The sequence below is a fragment of the Pelodiscus sinensis genome, chromosome 3 (assembly GCF_052426305.1).
Source record: "Pelodiscus sinensis isolate ZL-2025 chromosome 3, ASM5242630v1, whole genome shotgun sequence".
Classification (NCBI taxonomy): Eukaryota; Metazoa; Chordata; order Testudines; family Trionychidae; genus Pelodiscus; species Pelodiscus sinensis.
Genome location: NC_143054.1, coordinates 95,841,694 through 95,865,127, shown reverse-complemented (window position 1 = coordinate 95,865,127; position 23,434 = coordinate 95,841,694). Strand labels below are relative to the sequence as shown.

The 23,434-nt window shown below is 43.7% G+C and overlaps 2 protein-coding genes across 2 annotated transcripts in view; one reads left to right on the top strand and one right to left on the bottom strand.

Moving 5' to 3' along the window:
* Window positions 1-514: 514 nt before the first annotated feature.
* On the top strand, window positions 515-3,768 carry CCN2 (cellular communication network factor 2). Its single transcript, XM_075924191.2, has 5 exons — window positions 515-780; window positions 891-1,107; window positions 1,398-1,649; window positions 1,886-2,097; window positions 2,450-3,768. Exons 1-5 carry the CDS (start codon window positions 718-720, stop codon window positions 2,744-2,746), a joined length of 1,041 nt encoding a protein of 346 aa, XP_075780306.1. The 5' UTR covers window positions 515-717; the 3' UTR covers window positions 2,747-3,768.
* A 15,218-nt stretch (window positions 3,769-18,986) lies between these two features.
* The window catches only part of ENPP1 (ectonucleotide pyrophosphatase/phosphodiesterase 1), a 70,056-nt gene continuing 65,608 nt past the window's right edge, over window positions 18,987-23,434 (bottom strand). The window contains exons 23-25 of the mRNA XM_006127287.5: window positions 23,140-23,272; window positions 21,822-21,978; window positions 18,987-20,791 (exon numbers count right to left, since the gene is read on the bottom strand). Of these exons, the coding sequence (XP_006127349.3) occupies window positions 20,624-20,791; window positions 21,822-21,978; window positions 23,140-23,272 (458 nt within the window). The 3' untranslated portion in view covers window positions 18,987-20,623. The remainder of the gene's footprint in view (window positions 20,792-21,821; window positions 21,979-23,139; window positions 23,273-23,434) is intronic.

Here is a 23,434-nt window from a genome sequence, read left to right as displayed (position 1 = left end):
TTGACATGCAGTTTGGTTGGTTGGTTGGTAGGTTTTGAACTTCTGTGGGGTTTAAAACAGCTCCTTTCTTGTTTCCAGGGTTGCTGGTGGTGGTTCAAATGTATCCTCTCCTCTCCTATGATGTCTCAGCTGGTTCAGAATTCCCATGGGATTGTGTCTTGTAGTGAAGTGGCTATTCTATGATTTATGTAATTTGGAGATAGGGAGGGCAAGGCAGAAGCCGTTTGAAATAGAGGTTTGTCATATGAACATAATTATAATAAAGTATTTTACATCATATAAAATCAGGAGTAGGCGGCTGGAAGACAGGGAAAAATCCCATTCGATGATGGAAATACAGCGCCTTTTTTGTGTGCTGGAGTGTGCCAGCTTTTGCAGACAGGAGGAATGTGAGTGTCAAGGGGTCAGGATCAATCCGGTGCGAGTTGATGAGGCAGGAAGGTGGGGAGGAATGCCAGGAATGTCCCTGTTTGTGTAGGACTCCATTCAGCCGATTGGCGAGGCTGGGCCGCCTGCAGTGTATAAAAGCAGCCCGGCTCCCGGCTTCAGACCCATTGAGCAACTCTCCAGCCAGAGAGTCAGGGACTTGGCGAGGCGCAGAGACAAGGCGCTCGGAAAACAGCACGCCGCCTTGAGCCGCGAGGGAACCCGCCTCCAGCCTCTCTCCGCCCGCAGGACAGACACGCCGAGGGGCCCTTCCGCCGACTACCGCCGAGCATGTCTGCACCCCTGAGACCCAGCAGCTTCGCCGCGGCGCTGCTCCTCGCTCTCCTCAGCTGGGTAAGTGCCCTGCGCCCGCCTCCTCCGGGCAGGCAGGGGAGAGGCTCGCTGGGGACGCGGGGGGCCGGCTCCTGGGCCAGCCTCCCTTGACCCTCTCGCTCTCCCGGCAGGAGGTGTCCGGCCAGGACTGCAGCGGGCAGTGCCAGTGCGGGCCACCCCCCACGTGCCCGGCCGGGGTGAGCCTGGTGCAAGACGGCTGCGGCTGCTGCCGGGTGTGCGCCAAGCAGCTGGGCGAGCTGTGCACCGAGCGGGACCCCTGCGACCACCACAAGGGGCTCTTCTGCGACTTCGGCTCGCCGGCCAACCGCAAGATCGGCGTGTGCACCGGTAAGTCCAGAGCTGGGCGCTACAGCTCCCGCTAGGACCCATGTCGTGTTGCCTTCAAACGCGATCCCAGCCCGCGCTCCCTTCCTAGCAGAGTGGGCCCTCTCCCCGGGGCTCAGCTACATTGCACGGGGGGAGGGGGGGGAGCGGAGCTTGTCATCCATATCCCCTTCCCTCCCCCAGCAGTAGCCATTGAGGCTCCTGCCGCATGCCCTCCCCCCAGTGGCGCTGCTGGGGCTGGCTGGGCTGCTGCCCTGGCTGGAGTGCTTATGTCCCTCTCTCCCTGCCTGCAGCTCGGGATGGCGCTCCATGTGTGTTCGGAGGGATGGTGTACAGGAGCGGGGAGACCTTCCAGAGCAGCTGCAAGTACCAGTGCACTTGCCTGGACGGGGCAGTGGGGTGCGTGCCTCTCTGCAGCATGGACGTGCGGCTGCCCAGCCCCGACTGCCCTTTCCCACGAAGAGTTAAGCTCCCCGGGAAGTGCTGCGAGGAGTGGGTGTGCGATGAGCACCGAGAACAGACAGCTGTAGGACCGGCTCTTGCTGGTGAGTTGATATCTTAATGAATTTTGTTGGCGTGCCAGTGCGCTAGATTGAAATACCCAATGGAGTGCTGATTATCCCAATGGACCACGATTCAGCCCAAATGTGTGACTCCAGTGCCTTCAGTGGAATCACATAAATATGACACCCTATGTTTGTGCTACTCTTGTGTATTCATGCTGCACATCTGCCCTGTTGCTCTGTGCCACAGTCTTATCCTGTTGATCTGTGCTCCCCAGCTTACAGACCAGAAGACACTTATGGACCTGACCAGGCAATGATGCGTGCCAACTGCCTTGTCCAGACCACAGAATGGAGTGCTTGCTCAAAGACCTGTGGAATGGGCATCTCCACCAGAGTCACCAATGACAATGCCTTCTGCAGACTGGAAAAGCAAAGCAGACTTTGCATGGTCAGACCTTGTGAAGCAGACTTGGAGGAAAACATCAAGGTAAATATCACCTCTAATATATACACTTCTAAGGATGTTTCAGCCTCCAACCAATTTTGCAGAAGATGTATAGCTCTAACTTATCCAGTTTCAGAACCAAATAAATATTATAAGGTCTCATCCCAGCAGTGAATATTTTAGAATAAAGCTATAAATAAAAGCACTTCCTTTAGCCATTAGATAAGTATAATAAAATATGCACACTACTTAAACTATCTTGTTTGCATATGAATCCTTCATGAGGAGCAGAATATTAACCTCCTTGCATATAATGAGGATGAAATATGAATAGGAACTGCAATTTTTTTTAAAAAATGGCTTCTAAACTTTTCTTCTATTTGTTGCCCCACAGAAAGGCAAAAAGTGCATTCGCACCCCCAAAATCTCCAAGCCCATCAAGTTTGAGCTCTCTGGCTGTACCAGTGTGAAAACCTATCGAGCTAAATTCTGTGGGGTCTGCACTGATGGACGTTGCTGCACCCCTCACAGAACAGCTACTCTTCCTGTGGAGTTCAAATGTCCTGATGGAGAGGTCATGAAGAGAAGAATGATGTTCATCAAGACCTGTGCATGCCACTACAACTGCCCTGGAGACAATGACATCTTTGAGTCTCTGTACTACAGAAAGATGTATGGCGACATGGCATAAAGCAGGAAACACTAGGCTCTCAACTTGACCTGTTTGCATCTCATTGTGTAAACATGATTCGATAGCACAAGGTATTTAAATCTGTTTCCAAAAAGTTCAGAATGCTCCATGTGACTAAGACAAATTGTCTTCTGACCCTAAACATTGGTTTGAAGAAAGTAAAATGGCTCATGGGACCACAGCAAAGCGCAGCTTCAGAGGATGCTGTTCATGGAGTGGTGTTTAGGGGTTATTAGGGGACATGTGCAGAAAAATCAGTGTTCCCTTTGTAGGGTAATGTGTGTTCCACCTAGTAGTGCAATTGAAAAAGAGACCCTTAGCATGTTTGCTGACACTGAGTGACAGTAATGGCTGGAATGTAAATCGTTAACCCAGCAAGGTGCTAAGTAAAATGTGTTCTATTGGTCAGGACTGTAACGTTTCAGCTTTGACACTGATTCCAATGACTTGTTCAAGAAGAATCAGAATCATGTCTATTTGACTGGACAGCTTGTGACAGTTAATATGCCTGTAACAAGCTAGATTTTTATTAATATTGTAAATACTGTATATATATGTACAGTTATCTAAATTAATTTAAAGTTTTGTGCCTTTGTTAATGCTTGATACTTTAATGTTTAGCTTTTTTTGTTTGTGTTGAAAGAAATAGATAGGATGTAAAGCTTGTCTGACAATGCATTCAAAGCATGAAATAGATCCTCTAATGGAAATTGTTCAGTTAGGGTGACCAGTGAATCAAAATCAAGACAGAGTTTGTTGCTAAAGATGAGGTGCCGCCATCTTTGGAAAGCATCCATTTGTATGGTAAAAACACGATTGCCTCTGCTTTAGTGAACAAAAGGCTTTTAAGTAAAATGAATGGCTCTTTTGTAGCTGATCAGTTTTTCCACCTGGGAGCATTTGTTTCTTTCTTTGACCATGGCTGTTCGTTGAACAGTTTGTTATTTGTTGAGAAGTGTGACCAAAAGTTACATGTTTGCACCTTTTTAGTTGAAAATAAAGTATTATATTTTTTATATAAATGACTTTGAATTTCATTTGCCCGACATCTCCCTCCCTCCCCACTTCCTTCCTACATATTCATCAAAACAAGAGTTTATTTTGTGATGTATACAAATCAATGAAATCTTTTGCCCAGGGATAAATACACTGAAAATTAAACTTCATCTATATTCAAACACAAACTTGCTAGCTCATAATCACTGGTAGGTCAATGAAAATAGAGGGCCACTTTCTCTTTTCAGACTTTAAAGAGGAATCCTAGAGTGCCAAACTTAACACTTTTAAGGCACAGCAGTGTCATCAATCACCAGGGCATGTAAAAACACTAAGCTTTAGATGACAGCTATCTAGATTATGTCATGCTTGACATCATGGTAGCTCAGAACCTATTGGATTCTTTTTTAATAGCAAAGCACCTAGGTTTCTTCTGAGCTAATTATGGGGAATATTTTAAAAATGTTATTAAATTGAAACAGCTTTTCATTTTGGGTGTCAAATCGAAGTCTTCATTTTGGTAAAACTCCCATTGAAGAACCAGTGGGATTTCTGGCTTATATGAGAACTATAATATGGTTCAATGGGACTCAGGAGACCTTGATTCTATTCCTAGTTCTATCTTTGGTCTACAGGTTGGCCTTGGGCATGTCACTTCACTGTGCCTCCATCTTCCCAATAGGTAAAATGGTAATACTGACCTCCTTGGTAACACACTCTGAGATCAACTGATGAAGGTCCCTAAATATTATTAAAATGCAGGATGGGATCTTAAAACTCATCTTAGGTAAGCAAACAAAGTGAAGAGTTGAGCCATCTGTATCCCAAATACTAGCTAGGAACTTCAGCCCTCTATTAATTCCTTCATCAACATAATAGACATTTGTATACTCCCTTTATATATCCAGGTACTCTCCAAGAATTACTTTCAGAAACCAAGTCTAGCCAGCATCTCTTGGAGGACGGGGAAGGGGATAATTAGTGCCACCTGGAAGGGTGGGGGGGGGGGGGCAGGCCCACATCATACTGAGCAGCACCCTCAACTGCCCATAGATTTCAGTTGGAGCTTGGGTCAGCTTGACACTAGAGCAAGTCTGCATTCATGACAGACTAATTGGAATCTAATCTAAAGCCTGCAGAAGTCAATGGGACTCTTTTAATTGAGATCAGTTGACACTGGTTAGGGCCCCAGAAGCATTTCCCTTTCCTCTCAAAAATGTGAGGAATTCCTCTGGAATGAGGAAGTGGTTTTCTAGGCCCATTTGAATTCTGCCTCAAATAGTGCCTCAGACTCACCAGTATTTTCCTTGCAGGTTATAAATATGGTGTAGCAGCCTTCTGGTCACTCTAGAAACACTCTACATTCACATAACCAGAAAGACTGTTTTGGCAACCATTACCTCAGTCCCTCCCATCCCCCAGCAGAACTGTTCTTTCTACCTGACAAGCAAAAGCACACCTGGACTTCAGCCACAGTTAGCTGAATTAAATAGTTGAAAAGATAATATCTCACTAGGTGGGGTGATGGTAGTTTTCATTGAGAACACTAACAATGTCAAAAAGGTTCAAATTTAGGGAAATTTGATGTAAAATATTGTAAATGCATGAAACTTCCCTATGTTATTACATTGCTAATTAACACTATTGTTGCAATAGATCAGAACTGCCAAAAGGAGTGCTTATTAGTTATTTGACAAGTTTTCTCTCCTCTGAAGTATTATGTAAAAAGTAATTTCATGTGTAATTGTAATATACTAAAACCTGCAGTTCTCACTTCAAGACCAGTCAATTACTGCCATTTTGTAATGTAGCTGGGTGTAGTCACATTAATAGAGAAAATCAATATTCTGAATACATTGTTGCAGGGCCTCAACATGGGAATGTAATTAGGCATCATACTATTGTAGCACTTTCTTCTGAAGATACATACAGTTTCTGGAATCAAGAAGTGAGTATTTAAATAATATGTAATCCTAAGTGTAAAAATGGATACAAATTTAGGCCTCTCAACCTTAATATTTCCCTGCTGTCTGTCCTTATGCTTATGATTTAGAGATCAGTAAAAGCAATAAGTAACCATAACAGGAATCGTGTTCTAGGAATGTGGCAGTAAAAAGGAAATAACAGAATTTTTTAAAAAGCTGTTTCCATCTAGTTGGCTTCTTCAGAAAGCTTTACCACATGCATATATGACAGCATTTTAAAAAAAGCTTTTGTTTTATTTTATTTACATATCTTCATTCAACTTAATGTTCAGCTTACACAAATACTATAGGATTTAGAATGCCACCACATATTTGACACTGATTTAATGAACATCACTCAGGTAGCCATTAGAAGAAGCAATCTACATGGCTGCGGAGCAGAGTGTCAAATGACTTGTCAAAAAGCATGAGCTACTTTCCCCATTTCAGTATTTTGTATCATGGGCAACCATAATTCATTTATATGATTTGCAGCTCTACATTCTAACACAATACAGATGTGAACTACAGACATGGATTACATCCCCATCATAAGAGGCAAGCATTGTTCTCCAGATGGATTTTTGTCAGATTCCTCATAACTAACAAACATCCAAAAGACATCCATTAAGAAACTCTTCAAGAATGAGCCACTTTTAATGATCTGTAACCACATAGGAACAAATACGTTTTTTTTAACATATTCCAGTTGTTTGAATCACAAAGAAAGGGAGTCAATTGAGAAAATTGTCTTTTGGACACACAACTAGAAATAGCAAACAGCAGTTAGATCATTTGCATTCCTTCTTGTAGTGTAACGTTCTATACCAAACAATGTGCTTGTAAGAAAGTACTGTTAGCTGATATGCTAAAAATTAAGATCACAAAACAAGTCAAACAACAGGAATATTCCATCTCAACATGTAACTTAATCCCACTTTACTGACTGTGTACCCTACCCCTGAATCCCCCCCGCCCCGCACAAAAAAAAAAGAGTCCAACCATTTAGGATGAAATATCAGTGCAAAGCTTCACTCCAAAACTAAGGAGTTTCTGAGAAAAGTAGTTCAGTTAACTTCTTCGGTTCCGTTTTCTACTTTCACCCCTCCCTCTATTTCCTTTAATTCATGTGTGCCCATAAATGGAAGTACCAAAAACTACATTCTTACAGTATTTTCAGTCTGACTGGAACCAGGAAATACCAGAAATTTCTTCAGGGAACCTGTTCCCAAAGTGTACTAAAGCTCTTGACACTTTCAAAGCTTTTACAGAATTCAAGAACATGAGTAAGGTCACATCTGCATGAAGAATGAAAATGTATTGTTTCCATGTTAGAAGTTGTAATTGTAGTGTGAATTGCTCATCAGGTGAGCAGAGGCAAATTGTAGGAATTTAGGAGAGAGATTATAGGATCTGGCCCTTCACCAGCTAATTGAACTAGTCCTAACTGAAATAGATGGAAGATGCTTACCCTCATCATGCTCATCTGCATCCTGCATTATTGCAGTTTTGTCCCTCATCAACTCTGGTATTGTTCTAAGCCAGGGGTGGGCAATTATTTTTGACCCGGGGAAACTTCAGAAATTTTTGCAGTGGCCCCAGGCTGCTCTGAAGGGGGCAGGCCTCAGGTGGAAGGGGCAGGGCCAACACACTTCCATGCTTCCCCACCCACATTCCCTGATTGGCCTGAGGGTGAGGGAGCATGCAAAGTCTTTGCCCCTCACCCCATTCTGAACAGCTGGCAGTTCCCTCTAAGGTACCCGTGCTCCTAGTGGTGGGAGGAGACTTCGCATGTCCCCCCCCCCCCCCCCGCTTTCCCCAGGTCAATCAGGGCCTGGGGAGGGGGAGCACGTAAAGTCTCTCGCTCCCTCCTCCCTCCCTGCAAGGGAGCACCGCGCTTAGAGTCAACCACCAGCTGAGCAGTGCTGAGCCCCTTGAAGGTTGGGAGGAGACTTCATGCAAACTCCCCACCCCGAAGCCCTGATTGGTCTGGGGGCAGGGGAAGAGCACAGAGTCTCCTCCAACCCTGAACACGCCCTACAAGGAGTATGAGGCACTTCTAAGCGCTACATGCTCCTGGCAGAGTGGGAGGAGACTTCACACGCTCCCCCCACCCATGGCCCCAGGCCAAATCAGGGCTCGGGGGCAGAGGGAGCACACAAAGCCTCTTTCCACCCTGACAGGAGCGCACGGTGCTTCTAAGCGCTGCACCCTCCTTGGAGGGTGGGGACAGGGCGGGAGGAGATTTTGCATGCTTCCCCCTACCCCCAGGTTCAATTGGCCTGGGGGCGGACGGAGCAGTAGGGCCTCCACAGGCTGGATCAACTGACTTGGTGGACTGGATCCAGTCCACAGAGGCCCTTTTGCCCACCCCTGTTCTAAACCATTTCAGTCACTATGCACTCTGGGTACTTCCCTCATAGTTCTCAGAATAAAGTCAGAAGCAGTGAATTCTGAAAGATTTTGAAAAGCTTCAGGTGCATAGGAAGACAGAAAGAGGAGGAATATTTAACTGTTTGCATTATTAAATCAGCAAGCTTTCTGTACTAGTACTGAAACAGTATTTAGATTTGCCTCAGTCTGATATGGTATATATGCCACTGGAAACTTGTACATAGGGATGCAAGGCATTTTTACAATCATGCTAGAAAGCCCAAAAGATTCATAACACTGTGCATTTCTCTGGAGTAGACAAGATTTTAGATTCAGTCCGCCTGCATTTATCACTCAGGCAAAACTGACTGGGTCAGGGGGAGAAATGCACTCCAAACATTTACTGGTCAGTTTAATTTAATCCTATGAATGATGTCGACAGATTTTTACTATAGGTTGAACATCTCTAGTCTGGCACCCTTGGGACCTGACTGATGCGGAAACAGAGAATTTGTGGGCAATATTGTTTAGCAGCATTACCAATACTCCACTGCTTACTGGGCTCTTAGAAGACATTTAGGGGTAAATTTGAGCTAAATAACAGCACAGATCAATGAGAGTCAAGACTAGTGACTGTAAACAAACTTTATGGGACCACCGGAAACTTGCCCACACCCATGACATCTGGACATCTGGTTAACTAAATCATGCTGGACCATGGATGTTGCTAGACCAGAGAGTGCCAGACAAAAGAGATTCAACCTGTAGATTTCAGCAGCTGCCATTAACTTTTTCCTTTTCAGAAAAAAGAGTGGTGACTGATTTCTACAGCTTGGTCAGACTACCTCTGCTTGGTCAGACGACCATAGGTCCAATTAATTCATTTGAGCTTCATTAGTTCACATCAGCAGTCCAAAGGTCTTGTTTTTATTTGACTATAACAGTGGTGCGCAACCCATGGGTCACAACCCCCAAGATGTCTTCCCAGGGGGTTGCGGCGCTTAGATTCAGCCGGCCAGGAGCTGAGCCCGGCAGTTGGTGGCCTCCATGGCACGGTGCCTAGATCTAGTCGGCAGAGGGGCTGGGCCCAGCTGTTGGCGGCCCCCACAGTGTGAGGGTCACAGATCAAAAAAGGTAGCGCACCACTGGACTATAACACAGGTATTCTTCTCCGCACTATCTAATGCTATATTTTCATATCAAGAAAGGGAAGAGACTGGCATCTAGTGGACAAGAAAGGTAAAAAGCTATAGAATCTTGAACACATGAATCTGGAAATTTATCTGAGTTACATAAGAAAACACATTGTGGATGGCTAAAATTATAAACTAGTATGCGACTGAGTATAAACTAGTTGTGCCTGATAAGCAAAAGGTAATTGTATAGAATTCAGAAAATAAGGCTGTGAAATGTTAATATGCTCCTCAAGCTTTAACTCTAGAGATATGAAACATCCGATGTTAGGCATATTATTAAAGAATGATACTGTAATATGTTACAGTACCCCATTTGACAAATTTCAAAGTAAAAATACCTGACATATTTACTCACGCCTTAATTACACAAGACACCCAATGACTTAAGTTTTAACTGAGTAAGGACTTCAGAATTTGGCCCAATACAATGTACCAGCAGATGAACTAGGATAACGTCCTTTGCTCTCCCCAACCCAAACCCTATATTTACTTTTCATTTAGGAACATAGGATTGCCAGTCTAGACCAGCCCAGTGGTCTATCTAGTCCAAAATCCTATCTCTGACAGTGGTCAGTTCTAGCTGAGCCTTAGTTATGGAATAAGTTATCACCTTGGTTCATGCCTTGAAGCACAAGAATTTCAGATGCTTTTCAGAACTCTTTGGGTTTGTTTGAGGGGTTGAAAGTTTTAAATCCTTTGTCTGACAACTCTGGCTGTTCCTGATATTTATATAAATGGCCAGTCCTTTTTGAACCCAGATAGACTATGCTTAGTGATTTATTAGTTTAGTGCTGGTGAAAGGTCCCAGACTAACTACCACAGAGATGGAAGACTTTTGTTTATCAACAGAGAATAGGTAGACCATAGTGTGATGGACCAGGCTAGGTCTGGGCACAGCTGAGAGCGTCGGTTCAGGGCGAATTGCTCAAACTCAGGGCTCCTTACAGCCCCAGACCTTCCCCAAATAAGCCACAATCCTGTCACACAGAGCAAAACCCCGCAGACAGCCCACCTCCTCCTGTGCCACAATCAGCCCCGGGCCTAACACACAGATTTATAGAATCCAATCCCAGCTACCCGGAACAGGTGCTTCCCATCCCAAGAAACCAGCAACAGTTCCCAGTCAATTTACATTTTGGATCTTACCCACAAGATCACACTGAGCTAATCCTTTAAAATCTAAAATCTAAAGGTTTAATACTAAAAGAAAGAAAAGCATGCGAGTAAGGTTGTTAAGGAGAGAGTAAGGATGCATTACATGCATCGAATCACCCAGTTCTCGATTCAGGCTCTTAGCAGAGATGTTATAAACTGCTATCTTAAAAGTCTCTGGAGTACATCCTGTGTCAGGATGGGTGAACAAGGTTGCATCTGGGATCAGGGGCAGAATTGCAGACCAGATGGAGATTGCCACATGGCACTTATATATCTCTCCTGGCATCTTCCTGGCCAGAGCAGGTCAAATGGTTGTGACACCTATCTCTTTCACATGCTGGCAGCCATTATGCCCTGGCTGGTTTGCAGGTATCCAGATTTCCGGACGCATTCCGCAAGTATGTATTCGGCACCTAGAGATCCATTGTCCCTGGAGCTTTGCTAATTAGCACAGTCACTGGCTGAACATTCTTTGCTCATTGCTCTGTCTCAGATAGAGAACCTTCCAGCATAAGCACAGAATACATATTTATACAGATACTATACAAGTACACGAATAGCATACACAGAATCAGTAGAACATAAGCTTTCATTTGACACCTCACATGGCCCCCTTTGTACAGACTTTGGGGCAAACACCTCCCACCCTAAGGGTGCAGTGGTGATCTTTAAAATCCAATAATGTGACACACAGCTTCACATGGAGCAAGCTTCCTCACTCTACTCAACCAGGATGCCTTGCTGAGCTATAGAAGCTAAGAGGGAGAGGGTAGTTCAGTCTCCATAACCATTTATATCTTGACCTTTCTTCCAAATGTGTTACCAGGTACTTATGAGTGGAGTGGAGATTGTTCTCTTAGTTCATTCACTGAAGAGCCACAGTATTTGTCGCCAGCAATAAACACCCTGAAAACTGTGGGACCAATTCATGACCTAAAATGCAGTGCAGAGGAAGAAAGGAAGGAGGGCAAACAAGAAGATCATGAAAAGCCCATCCCAACTTGCCATGTATAGTCAAGACAGAAGCAGACTGTGAGGGACTCCAAGAAGATCTCACCAAACTGAGTGATTGAGCAACAAAATGGCAAATGAAATTTAATGTGGATAAGTATAAAGTAATGCACATCGGGAAAAATAACCCCAACTATACCTACAGTATGATGGGGGCTAATTTGGCTACGACAAATCAGGAAAGAGATCTTGGAGTTATCATGGACAGATCTCTGAAAACTTCCACACAGAGTGCAGCGGCGATCAAAAAGGCAAATAGGATGCTAGGAATTATTAAGAAAGGGATAGAAAATAAGACCCAGAATATCTTACTGCCCCTGTATAAAACTATGGTATGCCCACATCTTGAATACTGTGTACAGATGTGGTCTCCTCACCTCAAAAAAGATATTTTGGCCTTGGAAAAGGTTCAGAAAAGGGCAACTAAAATGATTAGGGTGTTTGGAATGGGTCCCATATGAGGAGAGGTTAAAGAGACTGGGACTTTTCAGTTTAGAAAAGAGGAAACTGAGAGGGGATATGATAGAGGTCTATAAAATCATGAGTGGTGTGGAGAGGGCTGATAAAGAAAAGTTATGTATTAGTTCCCTAAATAGAAGAACTAGAGGACACCAAATGAAATTAATGGGTAGCAGGTTTAAAACTAATAAAAGAAAGTTCTTCTTCACACAGCGTGTAGTCAACCTGTGGAACTCCTTGCCAGAGGAGGCTGTGAAGGCTAGGACTATAGTAGAGTTTAAAGAGAAGCTAGATAATTTCATGGAGGTTAGGTCCATAAAAGGCTATTAGCCAGGGGATAGAAATGGTGTCCCTGGCCTCTGTTTGTCAGAGGCTGGAGAAGGATGGCAGGAGACAAATTGCTTGATCATTTTCTTCGGTCCACACTCTCTGGGCCACCTGGTGCTGGCCACTGTCAGCAGACAGGATACTGGGCTAGATGGACCTTTGGTTTGACCCAGGACGGCAGTTCTTATGTTCTTGAGGAAACAGAGAACAACTTGTGTTCTGCCTCTACTCTCCTAAATTTCCACAGTAGCTCAATGAGGGTACGAAAGGACAGGGAGGAGGCAGGCCCATAGGTCTATCGCTCTGACAGTCATCCTCATGGTATGGCCGTAGGAGCTGTACCCCAGAATAGAGTACAGCTAAGGCATATCCAGAAGTTCCAGGGGGTATTTTGCCCCCTAGTGCTCCCTCTAGCATCATGGTCACCAACAGGTCGATCATGATTGACTAGTCAATCACGAGGTCTCAACCAGTCGATCACGAGGCGTCCCCACCCCCGAGAAGCCCCACTACCGACCTCCAGTGAAAATGGAGATAGTGTCAGCTTCCTGCGGGTGGACAGAAGTCCTGCAGCTTAATGCCACTTCCGGGGATTCCGGAAGTGCGTTGGCTGCTCTGCCGGGTGCGCTGCAGGAGGGGCCATTGGCCCCGGAGGAAGAGCTCGGCGATTTCCCTGCACCGTTGATGGAAGTGTGAGTCAGCCCGGGACAGGCACTCACAGAGTTTCCTGTGCCGCCGGGGAGTAGACTTTCGGGCAGGCACACGCGGGGTTTCCCTGCACTGCCGGAGGGGGGGGGGGGAGTGGGAGTCGGGCCCGGAGGAGGCACATTCCGGCTTACCTCTGCCTCTACTGGCACCCTGCCCCCTGACCCCACTTCCCACTCCCCAGACTCCACTCCCCACTCCTCAGACCCCACTCCCCTGTCCCCAGCCACAGAACTCTGTCCCCACTTCCGTCCCCACTTCCTGAACTGTCCCCACTCCCGTCTCCAGCTACAGACCTCTGTCCTCATTCCTGCCCCCGCTCCCCGATTTCTGTCCCCACTCCCTTGTCCCCAGCCACAGAACTCTCCCCACTCCCCTGTCCCCAGCTACAGAACTCTGTCCCCATTCCCGTCTCCACTCCGCGAACTCTATCCCCACTGGCACCCTGTCCCCAGCTGCAGAAACCTGTCCCCACTGGCACTCTGTCCCCTGCTGCAGAACCCTGTCCTCTGCCCTCCCAGCACCTGTTCCCTCTCCCCTGCCCCCAGCCGCAGAACTCTGTCTCCACAAAATGTATAATTATAAATGCTTCATTTTAGATGTAAATAGCATGAATAAAAACAGACCATTTATTTCATAACTATAAACACGATTTTAATTTTATATATCGCATAATTTAAAAATAAACTGCTTATCAGAGTAAGTAAGGGCTGGGGATAGTAAGTGATGGACAGGAGGAGAATAGAGAGGGCGGGGCTTCAAGCAGGGGGGAGGCTTCAATGAAGGGGCAGGGCAGTAGATCTTCACCTGTTCTGAGATTTAAAAAGTGATCTTGGGTGTAAAATGGTTGGAGACCACCGCTCTAGCACAAGGCAGTTCTACATGTCCCTTAAGATTGCTCCTCACATATACAGCACAATCAAGGTTTTTGTTGCTTTATTTTCATCTCATCAAAAATCCTGCTCTCTCAAATTTTCCCCAAATTTTTCTCGAATTCAATTACATAATTGAATTCCTTGTTTTCAGTGGAAAAGTAGCATTGTTTTGACTTCTCTCTCAAACATATATTCTCCCGGGCACCATATTCATGAGAAGTCACAGGGCACTGGTAGCATGAGCTGTTTACAGTGGGAAAAATAGCATCTGCCTTTTCTTCATTTGCACACATTTTTCTAAGGCTAGAGTTGTGCCAAGGTGAAATCCGCACCTATTGGATTCACTTTATCTATGCCAAGAGTTAATGGAGGCAGTGCAGTAGTAGCTGCTGGTCATAGGATATTAGGGAGACAAGGTGGAGAGGCAATATATTTTGCTGGACCAACTTTAATTGGTGAAAAACAAGCTTTCAAGTTTAAACTGACCTGAAGAGCTCTGTGTTGCTCAACAGCTAGTCTCTCTCACCAATCTCATTTGGCCCAGTAAGAGAGATTACCTCACTTATCCCGTCTCTTCAAAAGTTAATGACACAAGCTAGTTTGTCTTATCTTTGTGATTGAATTAATTGCACTGAATTTTTCCCATCCGCTTCATCTTGGGCTTCGTGTAGCCTAACACATTTGTAATGGCTATTTGCTACCTGGTAGAAATGGCGTAAGCTGCACTGTAGACAAAGCTTACATGGTTTTAGCAGTGATGTTTACTACCTTTTCAGCATGGTGCCAAAGAATGGAAATCTTTCCTCCTCTGCCTATTGCATTCCCATACTATGATGCAGCCGATGAGCCAAAAAAAAAAAAAAAAAAAAAACCTTTCATTTCACTCCTTCAGTGCCATCGTTAAGCAGAATATCCTAGACTCTCAAGCAGCTGCTAAATTCTTTATGGCTTCACCTCCACTGAAGATGATCAGTGACTCTCTTACTAGAGGCTAGCAGTGGTGGAAATGCACCCACTCTTGCATTAGTCAAACTGCTAGTGTAGATCAGGCACCGGGCTTATCACTCCTTCATTGTCTCAATGGGACTTCAGGACCAGGGCTCAAATTAGGGGCAACTTCAGGACCAGGGCTCAAATTAGGGACAACTATAGGGTGGAAAGGAAGACACTGAAGTGTGGCATGAAGAGAAAATGCAGATGTTTCATTGGTTAAATATTATAAAGTTTTAGAAGTCAAGTTAAGGGTAGAAACAATGTGTTGTTCATATGACTAAGGGATGCAGGAGTACATTCTTAGAGCAGTCTATACTAAAGAGATACTCATATAACTGTCTGCTAGAAGTATGAAATATTTTTTTTAAATCCAGCAGTTATGCTGGCAGGTGAACCAACAGCCTCACCAGGCCCCTCGGCAAGGTGGGGAAGGAGGGGTGGCTCCGCACTCCCAAAAGGGGTGGGGCTGAGGCAATGTCCGGAGTGCGCCATCCCCTCCAAGTGCCATCCGGAGCATGCTGCCCAGGGATCTGCTGTCAATTTAAAAGGCCCAGGGCTCCATCTCTGCTGCAGTAGCAGCATCAGCATCTGAGAGCCCTAAACCCTTTTGAATTGCTTCCCCTTTGCTCCTCCCCCCCCCATCTCTGCCAGCAGAACTGTATGCTAGTATAAATCCTAGTATGGACACATGACACAGTTATAATGGCACGAAGGTACCTTACTGCACATATAGCTTTCACTTCCTGAGCTGAGACCCAGTCTACACTATGAAATTTTGCTTGCCCATGTATGTCACCTAGGAGTGGGAGGGGACTCACACCACTGCCCAAAATAGCTATTCCAGCAAAAACGCTGCTGTACACAACTATGCCAACAGAAGCTGAACTGAGCTGAGCTAGTGTCATTAGGAAGATGGTGCATGTCTGCTAGCAGAACTCCTTTTGCTGCACTGCTACTGCAGCTACATAAGGGGGCTCTGCTGGCACAATTTTACTGGCCTAGGCTCTGTAACAGTCACGGCCTGGAATAAGCTGTACCAGTATAAGCACATTTATACCAGTATATCTAACCCACACCAGGGGAGGCTCACTGCTTTAACTAAACCAGTATAATTCAAGTGGCAACACAGTCTATGTAGACAAACTCTTTGACTGTAAGCCTTTTAGGGCAATAACCTTATGTTTCCCAGATAAATAATTTGTAGTAACAAAGGCAGATAAAGCTGGGGAAAAGAGTTATCACATAATATTTGTTTCTATATCAGTAATTATTGCTTACTAAGATACAGCTTAATACATTCTAACAGTATTTCCCTTAGAGGTATAGGAAATTCCATCAAACTGATACAAGCCAGTAGAAACATTTCAGATGCAGCCATTGTGGAGGGGTTTTTGCAAGCAGAACACAAATGGAAGTTTTTTTGTTTTACTTTTAGGTAGCTTTTGTTTCATGCAGTTGAAGACAAAATTGGAGACAGTTTATGAAAAGTCACAAAGCAATTTAGAAGCAATCAGTTACACATTTATTAGTGACTGGATTCAGATAGTCAACCGATCCGCGTCTTGACTCGCGTGCTGGGCCGACGAACAGCTGAGCCGCTTCATTGACTATGTCGGGTAGCCTATTTTAAATGCCTCTGGTGACAGAGGCATGTAGTCTAGACATACCCTTGGACTGGGTTACTATGGTGTAGCTGTCATGTCTATCTGAATCCCGTCATTATTATTTAAATCCTGGCTTCATTGACTATGTCGGGTAGTCTAATTTACATGCCTCTGGCGACAGAGGCATGTAGTCTAGACATACCCCAAACGAGCAACTTCAACAATGTCTATTGATAAAACTTCTGTCATTTGGAAGAGGCTCTGAGAGATAACATTTGTTCCAAATTCTCAACAGTATTCAGTTCATTCTCTGCAAAGCTTTTTTTTTTTTTTAAATATACTTTTTTTTATATATATAAGCTTTGCCCCCTGCTCACCAACACCCAGGCAGGCCTGGCTCTCATCATGGTGACTGGGGTCACCCAAGCCCTGGCCTCTCACCCCCTTTCCCAGCTGCCAGGGATGGGAGAGCCGGGGCCAAAGTCTGCTCTTGACCCCCCTCTCCCCCCACACACCCCTGGCCTCTCACCTCCCCACCCCAGCCGCAGCCTGCTCAGGCCTCTTGTGCCTTTCACCTCTCCCCTGCTGCAGTCTGTGGTCTCTTGGCTCCCCTATGGCCACCGGAGAAGGGCTGGGGTGGTGCAGGCCATGTAGGCCACAGTCTCTTGGCCCCCCCTCTAGCCGCTGGAGGAGGGCCGTGGCTGAGCCAGCCACAGCAGCTAGGGCTCTCCTCTGGGCGCTGGGGACAGAATTGGGAGGGCCGACCAGGCCAGGGCTGCAGCATCATAATGCACTCTGTCATCCTGCAAGACAAGTTTTTATTTAGAGAGAGAGAGAGAGAGAGAGGCGCATTAGACTTTAATTAATTGCCCACAGCAAATGTTTACCTCAGCCTTCTGGGTAACAATTGCCATGGTAGTGGCTGCAGCCAGGAGCTCTGAAACTTTTTAAAGTGCCAGGCCCTACATCATCTGTCCCCTTTGCACTCCCTGTCAGAGACCCTGGTTGTGGAGTTTTTATTGAATGTTGGAGGGACCTTAGAAAGAAAAAGGTTGAGAACCCTTGCTCCAGGGGACACCGATTCTTCTGTCCTTTTCTCTCACACACATTTGACCCTCTTTTGCCACTTCAGCCTGTACCATTCCTATTCCTTTCCCAACCTAGCTCCTTGCCCTAGTCCCAGTCTGTATTCCTTAGGCTTCTCATCCTAGTCCCCGTCTCTTTCCCCAGTCAGTCCTAGACTTCCCCAAGAGGCTTGCTAAGTCCCAGTTCACTACTCATTCCCATTTGTTTCCCCTTCCACACCTAGTCTCAAGTCTCTTCCAGCCCACACAAGCTCCTTATTCCTTGTCTGAATTCAGTGTTCCTCGCCACACAACTGGTCCCGCCCCCATTCCATTTCTCACACTGACTCCTTTACTCTGGTTCACAGTCTCCTTGTCCATCTAGTTCCAGCCTTGTCTCTCTCTTCAGATTCCCAGCCTAGCCTCCTTCGCCACATTCCAGGAAAGCTGACAGGTGTGGAGGAGCCCATCATCCAGATATGTCCCTTAGGGAAGATCTATTAATAGGCATTTGCTATGTTCTAGTAAAGAGGGAAGGACAGAAGTTTGTAAACTACAGGTAAAAATTGAAGAGACAGTTTTGCTTATACTCTGGTTGTGTGTTCAAGGATTTTTCCATAATAATAAAAGTGTCTATACTAGATTAAAAAGGTATATTACACATTTAATTTTATCCTAGTGTCAGTAAGCCCCATACAGGCTAGAAATCTTTTTTTAATGGACTAAGACTCTGCTGTAATCTAAGCCTGTTAAGAAGGAAATCCATATATTGGAGTCTGTATTTGACTGACCAAGATGTCTGGCACAAGAAAGGAGACAAAATGAAACCACCTCTGCTTTTTATTTATCAAAGTTGATGTTACAAAACCATTACATTAAATAATAATATCACAGTTGTGATGCAGTGTTGCTGCAACACACTTGCACTTCACACAGTGAAACTACTTGAGGCGAATGTTATGTTTGTGACAGAAGAGATGAAGAAAGTAAACACACTGAAAGGAAGAAAATAGCCCAAGGGCACGATCCAATTCTACCAAAGTCACTGGAAAAGTTTCCATTGACTTCAATGGGCTGTGGATCAAGCATCTACATTTCTAGGCTAAACAAAAGCATAAATATATCTGGGTATGTCTACACTACCCTCCTAGTTCGAACTAGGAGGGTAATGTAGGCATACCGCACTTGCAAATGAAGCCCGGGATTTGAATTTTCCGTGCTTCATTTGCATAAGCGGGGAGCCGCCATTTTTAAAACCCCGCTGGTTTGAACCCCGTGCAGCGTGGCTACACGGGGCACGAACTAGGTAGTTCGAACTAGACTTTCTAGTTCGAACTACCGTTACGCCTCATTTCACGAGGCGTAACGGTAGTTCGAATTAGGAAGCCTAGTTCGAACTACCTAGTTCGTGCCCCGTGTAGCCGCGCTGCACGGGGTTCGAACCAGCGGGGTTTTAAAAATGGCGGCTCCCCGCTTATGCAAATGAAGCCCAGGAAATTCAAATCCCGGGCTTCATTTGCAAGTGCGGTATGCCTACATTACCCCGCTAGTTCGAACTAGCGGGGTAGTGTAGACATACCCTCTCTGTGATGCTCTGCCACAGACTCTACATTCTTTTAATGTAGCTTGTGGGTTAAAAAAATAGATATGTATAATTGATTATAAAAAAATCCCTATATACAGAGCCCAGTCCTTTATAGATGAAAGGAGACAAAGTGGGATTATGGAAGTGATGGCATATTGCCTTACCAGTACCTAGTTGGAAAGCACTACAACTTCCAAGACAGCTGTCTGTTTTGTCTGTGATGGCTTTGCATCTGGCAGTATTTGCATGCAAAGTAAGTGAACAGCAATTTATGTACATTGGGGATAAAAGGGCGCCACTGGAAATGTAGATGGGATCTAGTCAGTTGATGCCTCTCTAGGGACAAACTACGTTGAAAAGGAATTCAGGAAAAAAATCAGCTTTGAATGTTTGCAAGGGGACTATTCAATACAAATGAAAGCAATACTCCTCTGGAAAATGGCATTTTTTTCTCCTCAAAAGTCAGTTTTCCTTAAAATGACAAATTTATTATGCCAGATCTAAAAATGACCTTGAATCCTTAAGAAAGCAAAATGTATTAATCAAGTCTGGGTTCACCCGGAGTGAGATAATTCTCCAAAATTATCCTAAGATTCTATTTGGCTCATTCCTTATCACATATGTACTCTGAAGCACCACATCCCTGCAGTCACAGAATGCATACATAACACATTTCTCTTTAGTTTCTAGTCCACTGCAGAACAACAACCTACTACTACTACCAGTTACCAACTATATGCTTTTGTACTAGAAGTCTTGCACTCTTCCCTTAGGGTATGTCTACACTACCGTCCTAATTCGAACTAGGAGGGTAATGTAGACATACCGCACTTGCAAATGAAGCCCGGGATTTGAATTTCCCAGGCTTCATTTGCATAAGCCGGGCGCCGCCATTTTTAAATCCCGGCACGGAGTAGCTAGTTCGGATTAGGCTTCTAATCCGAACTAGCTGTACTCCTCATGGAATGAGTTCGAACTAGCGGGGTAGTGTAGACATATCCTTACTGAAGACCCATTTGGAAGTGGATCCCATTACACATGCAATATAGCTTTACATGGAATATAGCACATTGCTCAAAGTCTAATTCACTAAATGTTCTGCTTCCTCCCTTATAAGACAGATTGAAAAGGAACCATTTGTGTAATGTTACGTTAATCATGATTTTAATGGCTTTCTAGATTTTAACATATTGCCAATTGTCTTTATTTTTTTAATCAAAATATTGTCATTATTCCTCCCTTATAAACTTCTCCCAGTACAATGTAATTAAATATTTAGGAGGGGCCACTAATTTTCTCCTCATTGTCTCTGTATACAAGCTATATAAATCCATCAGATCAGCTTTAATAGCAACGCAATTCTAGCACAAGTGGGCATAAAACCAACAGGAGCAATCTTCCTATGTTATACTTAGTCCATCAAATATTCCTGAGATATGAATGTGGCACAGATTCTTTCCAATTCCCAGTATGGTCCACAGCTCCCAGTAAGCGTCCCAGATTATGTAAAGACTTTTTTCCTGAAGATAAAATAGTGTATTTACAAAATTAGTTGTGAAATAGACAAATTTCACTCCAAGGGAAAAGTTGATAAATATGTTTTTAACTGTAAAATATCAGACACTGGCTGTTTTCTGTCTTGGTAGAAGCTGAGTCCAGTGAGGAGTTCTACATCTCTGACACGGGCTGTATGAAACCTCATTCTCTCTTCAATCCATAAAAAGCCATGTTTGTGACTCTGTTGGGGCAGGGAAATGAGAAAAATTAGGGATATTTTACACAATGCTGTTATGAGGATTAGACATACTCTATACTAGTGGAAGGCTGTTTTATAGAGTAAAAGCTACAAATTGTTATAAAGCCTAACCAAGAACTTGAAGAGATCAGTAGATATTAAGTATTTATAGATATAGCTAAACATAGTACCTGATCTTGTTTTAACAGGTTCATAGATTCCATGGCCAGAAGGGACCATTTTGATCATCTAATCTGATATCCTACATAACATAATATTTCCTAGAACAGATCTTTTAGAAAAGGTAACCCATCTTGATTTAAAAAAAAGTATTCAGTAATAAAGAATTCACCAAAATCCTTGGTATGCAATTCCAATGGTTATTTATACTCAGTTAAATTTTATTTGAATTTTTCTAGGTTCAACTTGTAGCCATTGGATCATGTTATACCTTTCTTTGCTAGATCAAAGATCCCATTATCAAATATTAAAATTAAAAAACAAAATGGACAGTGTTGTATAAAAAGGCAATATTAATTTGGCAAAGTAATCCTGTAAATTAAAATGCAACTGATACCTACTGAGGTCTAAAAAAATGAAGAATCTGATGGTAGGGGAGGAAATCAGATCAACAGAAATTGATTTGCCAGGTCTTGTTATTTGGTGTTGACATTATAAAGCTCTGTTAAAATGCCATAAGACTCTATCACTCTATTGTGCTTCAAATTAATCAGTTTGAACCCAGCCATTCTTTACAGTACAAGAAGGCAAAGCACACAACATAGCTATTCTCATACTTAAATGGCTATACCACACTTATGTAACACCCTCTCCACAAAAAAAAAAAAACAAGAAAAAAAACAAAAAAGCCCCCCCCCCACATTTTGTAAAATAAATTGTTTATCACATTCTAGGACATCATGTTAAAATACTTAAGGATTTAAAGCCATTAATTAATTCACCACTGCTCTGTCTGCAGTATAAGCCAGGCCTGGCTTCAGATGTATATTAGAGCTGAACAAAGATTACTTACTGGACAGCTTTCACTGTTGTCTGGCCTGTGAGGTACAATGAAAGATAAAGTATCTAGAGTCCCTTCACACTGCAAAGGGGTCTGGGAAATATTTTTACAACTTGTTAGCACAATGAAGTAATGAGTTGGAACCAGCACTTCTGTGTCACGGTTTAACCTGAAATGCAGAGAGGTGGTGTTTTAGATCTACTATCTCTAAACCTATCAAATTAAAGCAGTACAAAGGACATTTGGCATAATGACACCTGGTATACTTTGGAAAACAGTTTAAGAACTTATTTGGCCCAAGGGAAGAAGCTCAGCATCAAAATGTGCCATTAGAATACTTTGAGCCTTGTGGGACATTCTAGATTGCTATCACACAAACCAAGTTTGGCTGGCTTGGTGGTGTAAAGAGGAGGTCTAATGAAGGTATCAAAAAGGAAAAACCTTGTTTTTTCATAAAAGCATGAGAATCTAAAATAGATTACTGACAGAATTCAGAGCTCTGGCTGAGTTTAAGGAACACACAGCTAATCAGTTATTTTGAACTAATCTTGCTAACTACAGTATATGTTTTGTTATCTGGCACTTTAATATCCAGAAAAAAACTGTTAACCAACATCTGTCATGGATGGTAATACAATTCCTCCTTCAGTTAACCAGAAAAATTCTAATAGCCCTCTGGCATCATTTTTATACATGAAAAGCTAGTAAAGTTTGTAGTAAAGCAGTAAAGTTTGTGTTGTGCTTGTGCATATATCATTATCAGATATTACCTAATTCATTCTGCAACTATGGATAGCATACAGTGAAAAAATCATAAGCCATTGGTGTAAAGGTTGAGTAACTAGCACATTTGATTAACCAATAACCCCCATTCCTTATGAATGTTGGATAACAAAACTTATCCTGTATAAGAAAACAACAAAACTGTAAAGAGAAATCTATCCATAAAGCTTATTCAGAGTAACTGGCTCAGAAAAGACTCAGCCCATTAGAATGATGGGCTCTTTCCATTGCTCCTGTTTCCTCCACTACTGGAGGCAGCCTCATGGAGTTCTAGGTTAAACTCTATTCTTACAGCTGCCTCAGCTCACAGGTGCACTTAATGCATAATGTCCATTTTTCTGGGGTGGCTTTTTTCCCCCCCTTTCTCTTTTGCTTGTCCATTAACTTTAAAGTGATGTGTTTTGGAGCTATGTGACTGGCTACACATTAACTGATGTATCCTTCTCAGTCTTGGGAGTGGGGTTTTTTGGCAACTAGTATAATTATTATGAAATGATTAAAAATGGAAGAAAAAAAAAATCAGCATTAAAAAGGAGACATTTCCCACCTTTTCACTTTTTCTGAAGTATCATACAGCCCATCAGAGTCATAATCGAACACAGGGCCACTGACTACATTGACACCATTCCTTGCCAGAGCATATTTTGGCAGCAGGACATCACAGAAATAGTTCCATAATACTGGAAATACAATAGGGTAGGGGAAAATATTATATGGGGGAGGAGGGAGAAAGTATTAAATATAATTGCACTGTATATTTATCAGAATATAAACAGCTAGATAGAAGAGGAGAGATCTTTATGGTTAGTCTTAACTGATGTTCCAGTTAACAGTGAGCCACC

Excerpts from the sequence above, each read along its gene's own strand:
- CCN2 (XM_075924191.2), top strand. The coding sequence starts at position 718 with ATGTCTGCACCCCTGAGACCCAGCAGCTTCGCCGCGGCGCTGCTCCTC. Across the intron at positions 1,108-1,397 it reads CAAGATCGGCGTGTGCACCG|CTCGGGATGGCGCTCCATGT; the intron begins GTAAGTCCAGAG and ends CCCTGCCTGCAG. Across the intron at positions 2,098-2,449 it reads ACTTGGAGGAAAACATCAAG|AAAGGCAAAAAGTGCATTCG; the intron begins GTAAATATCACC and ends GTTGCCCCACAG.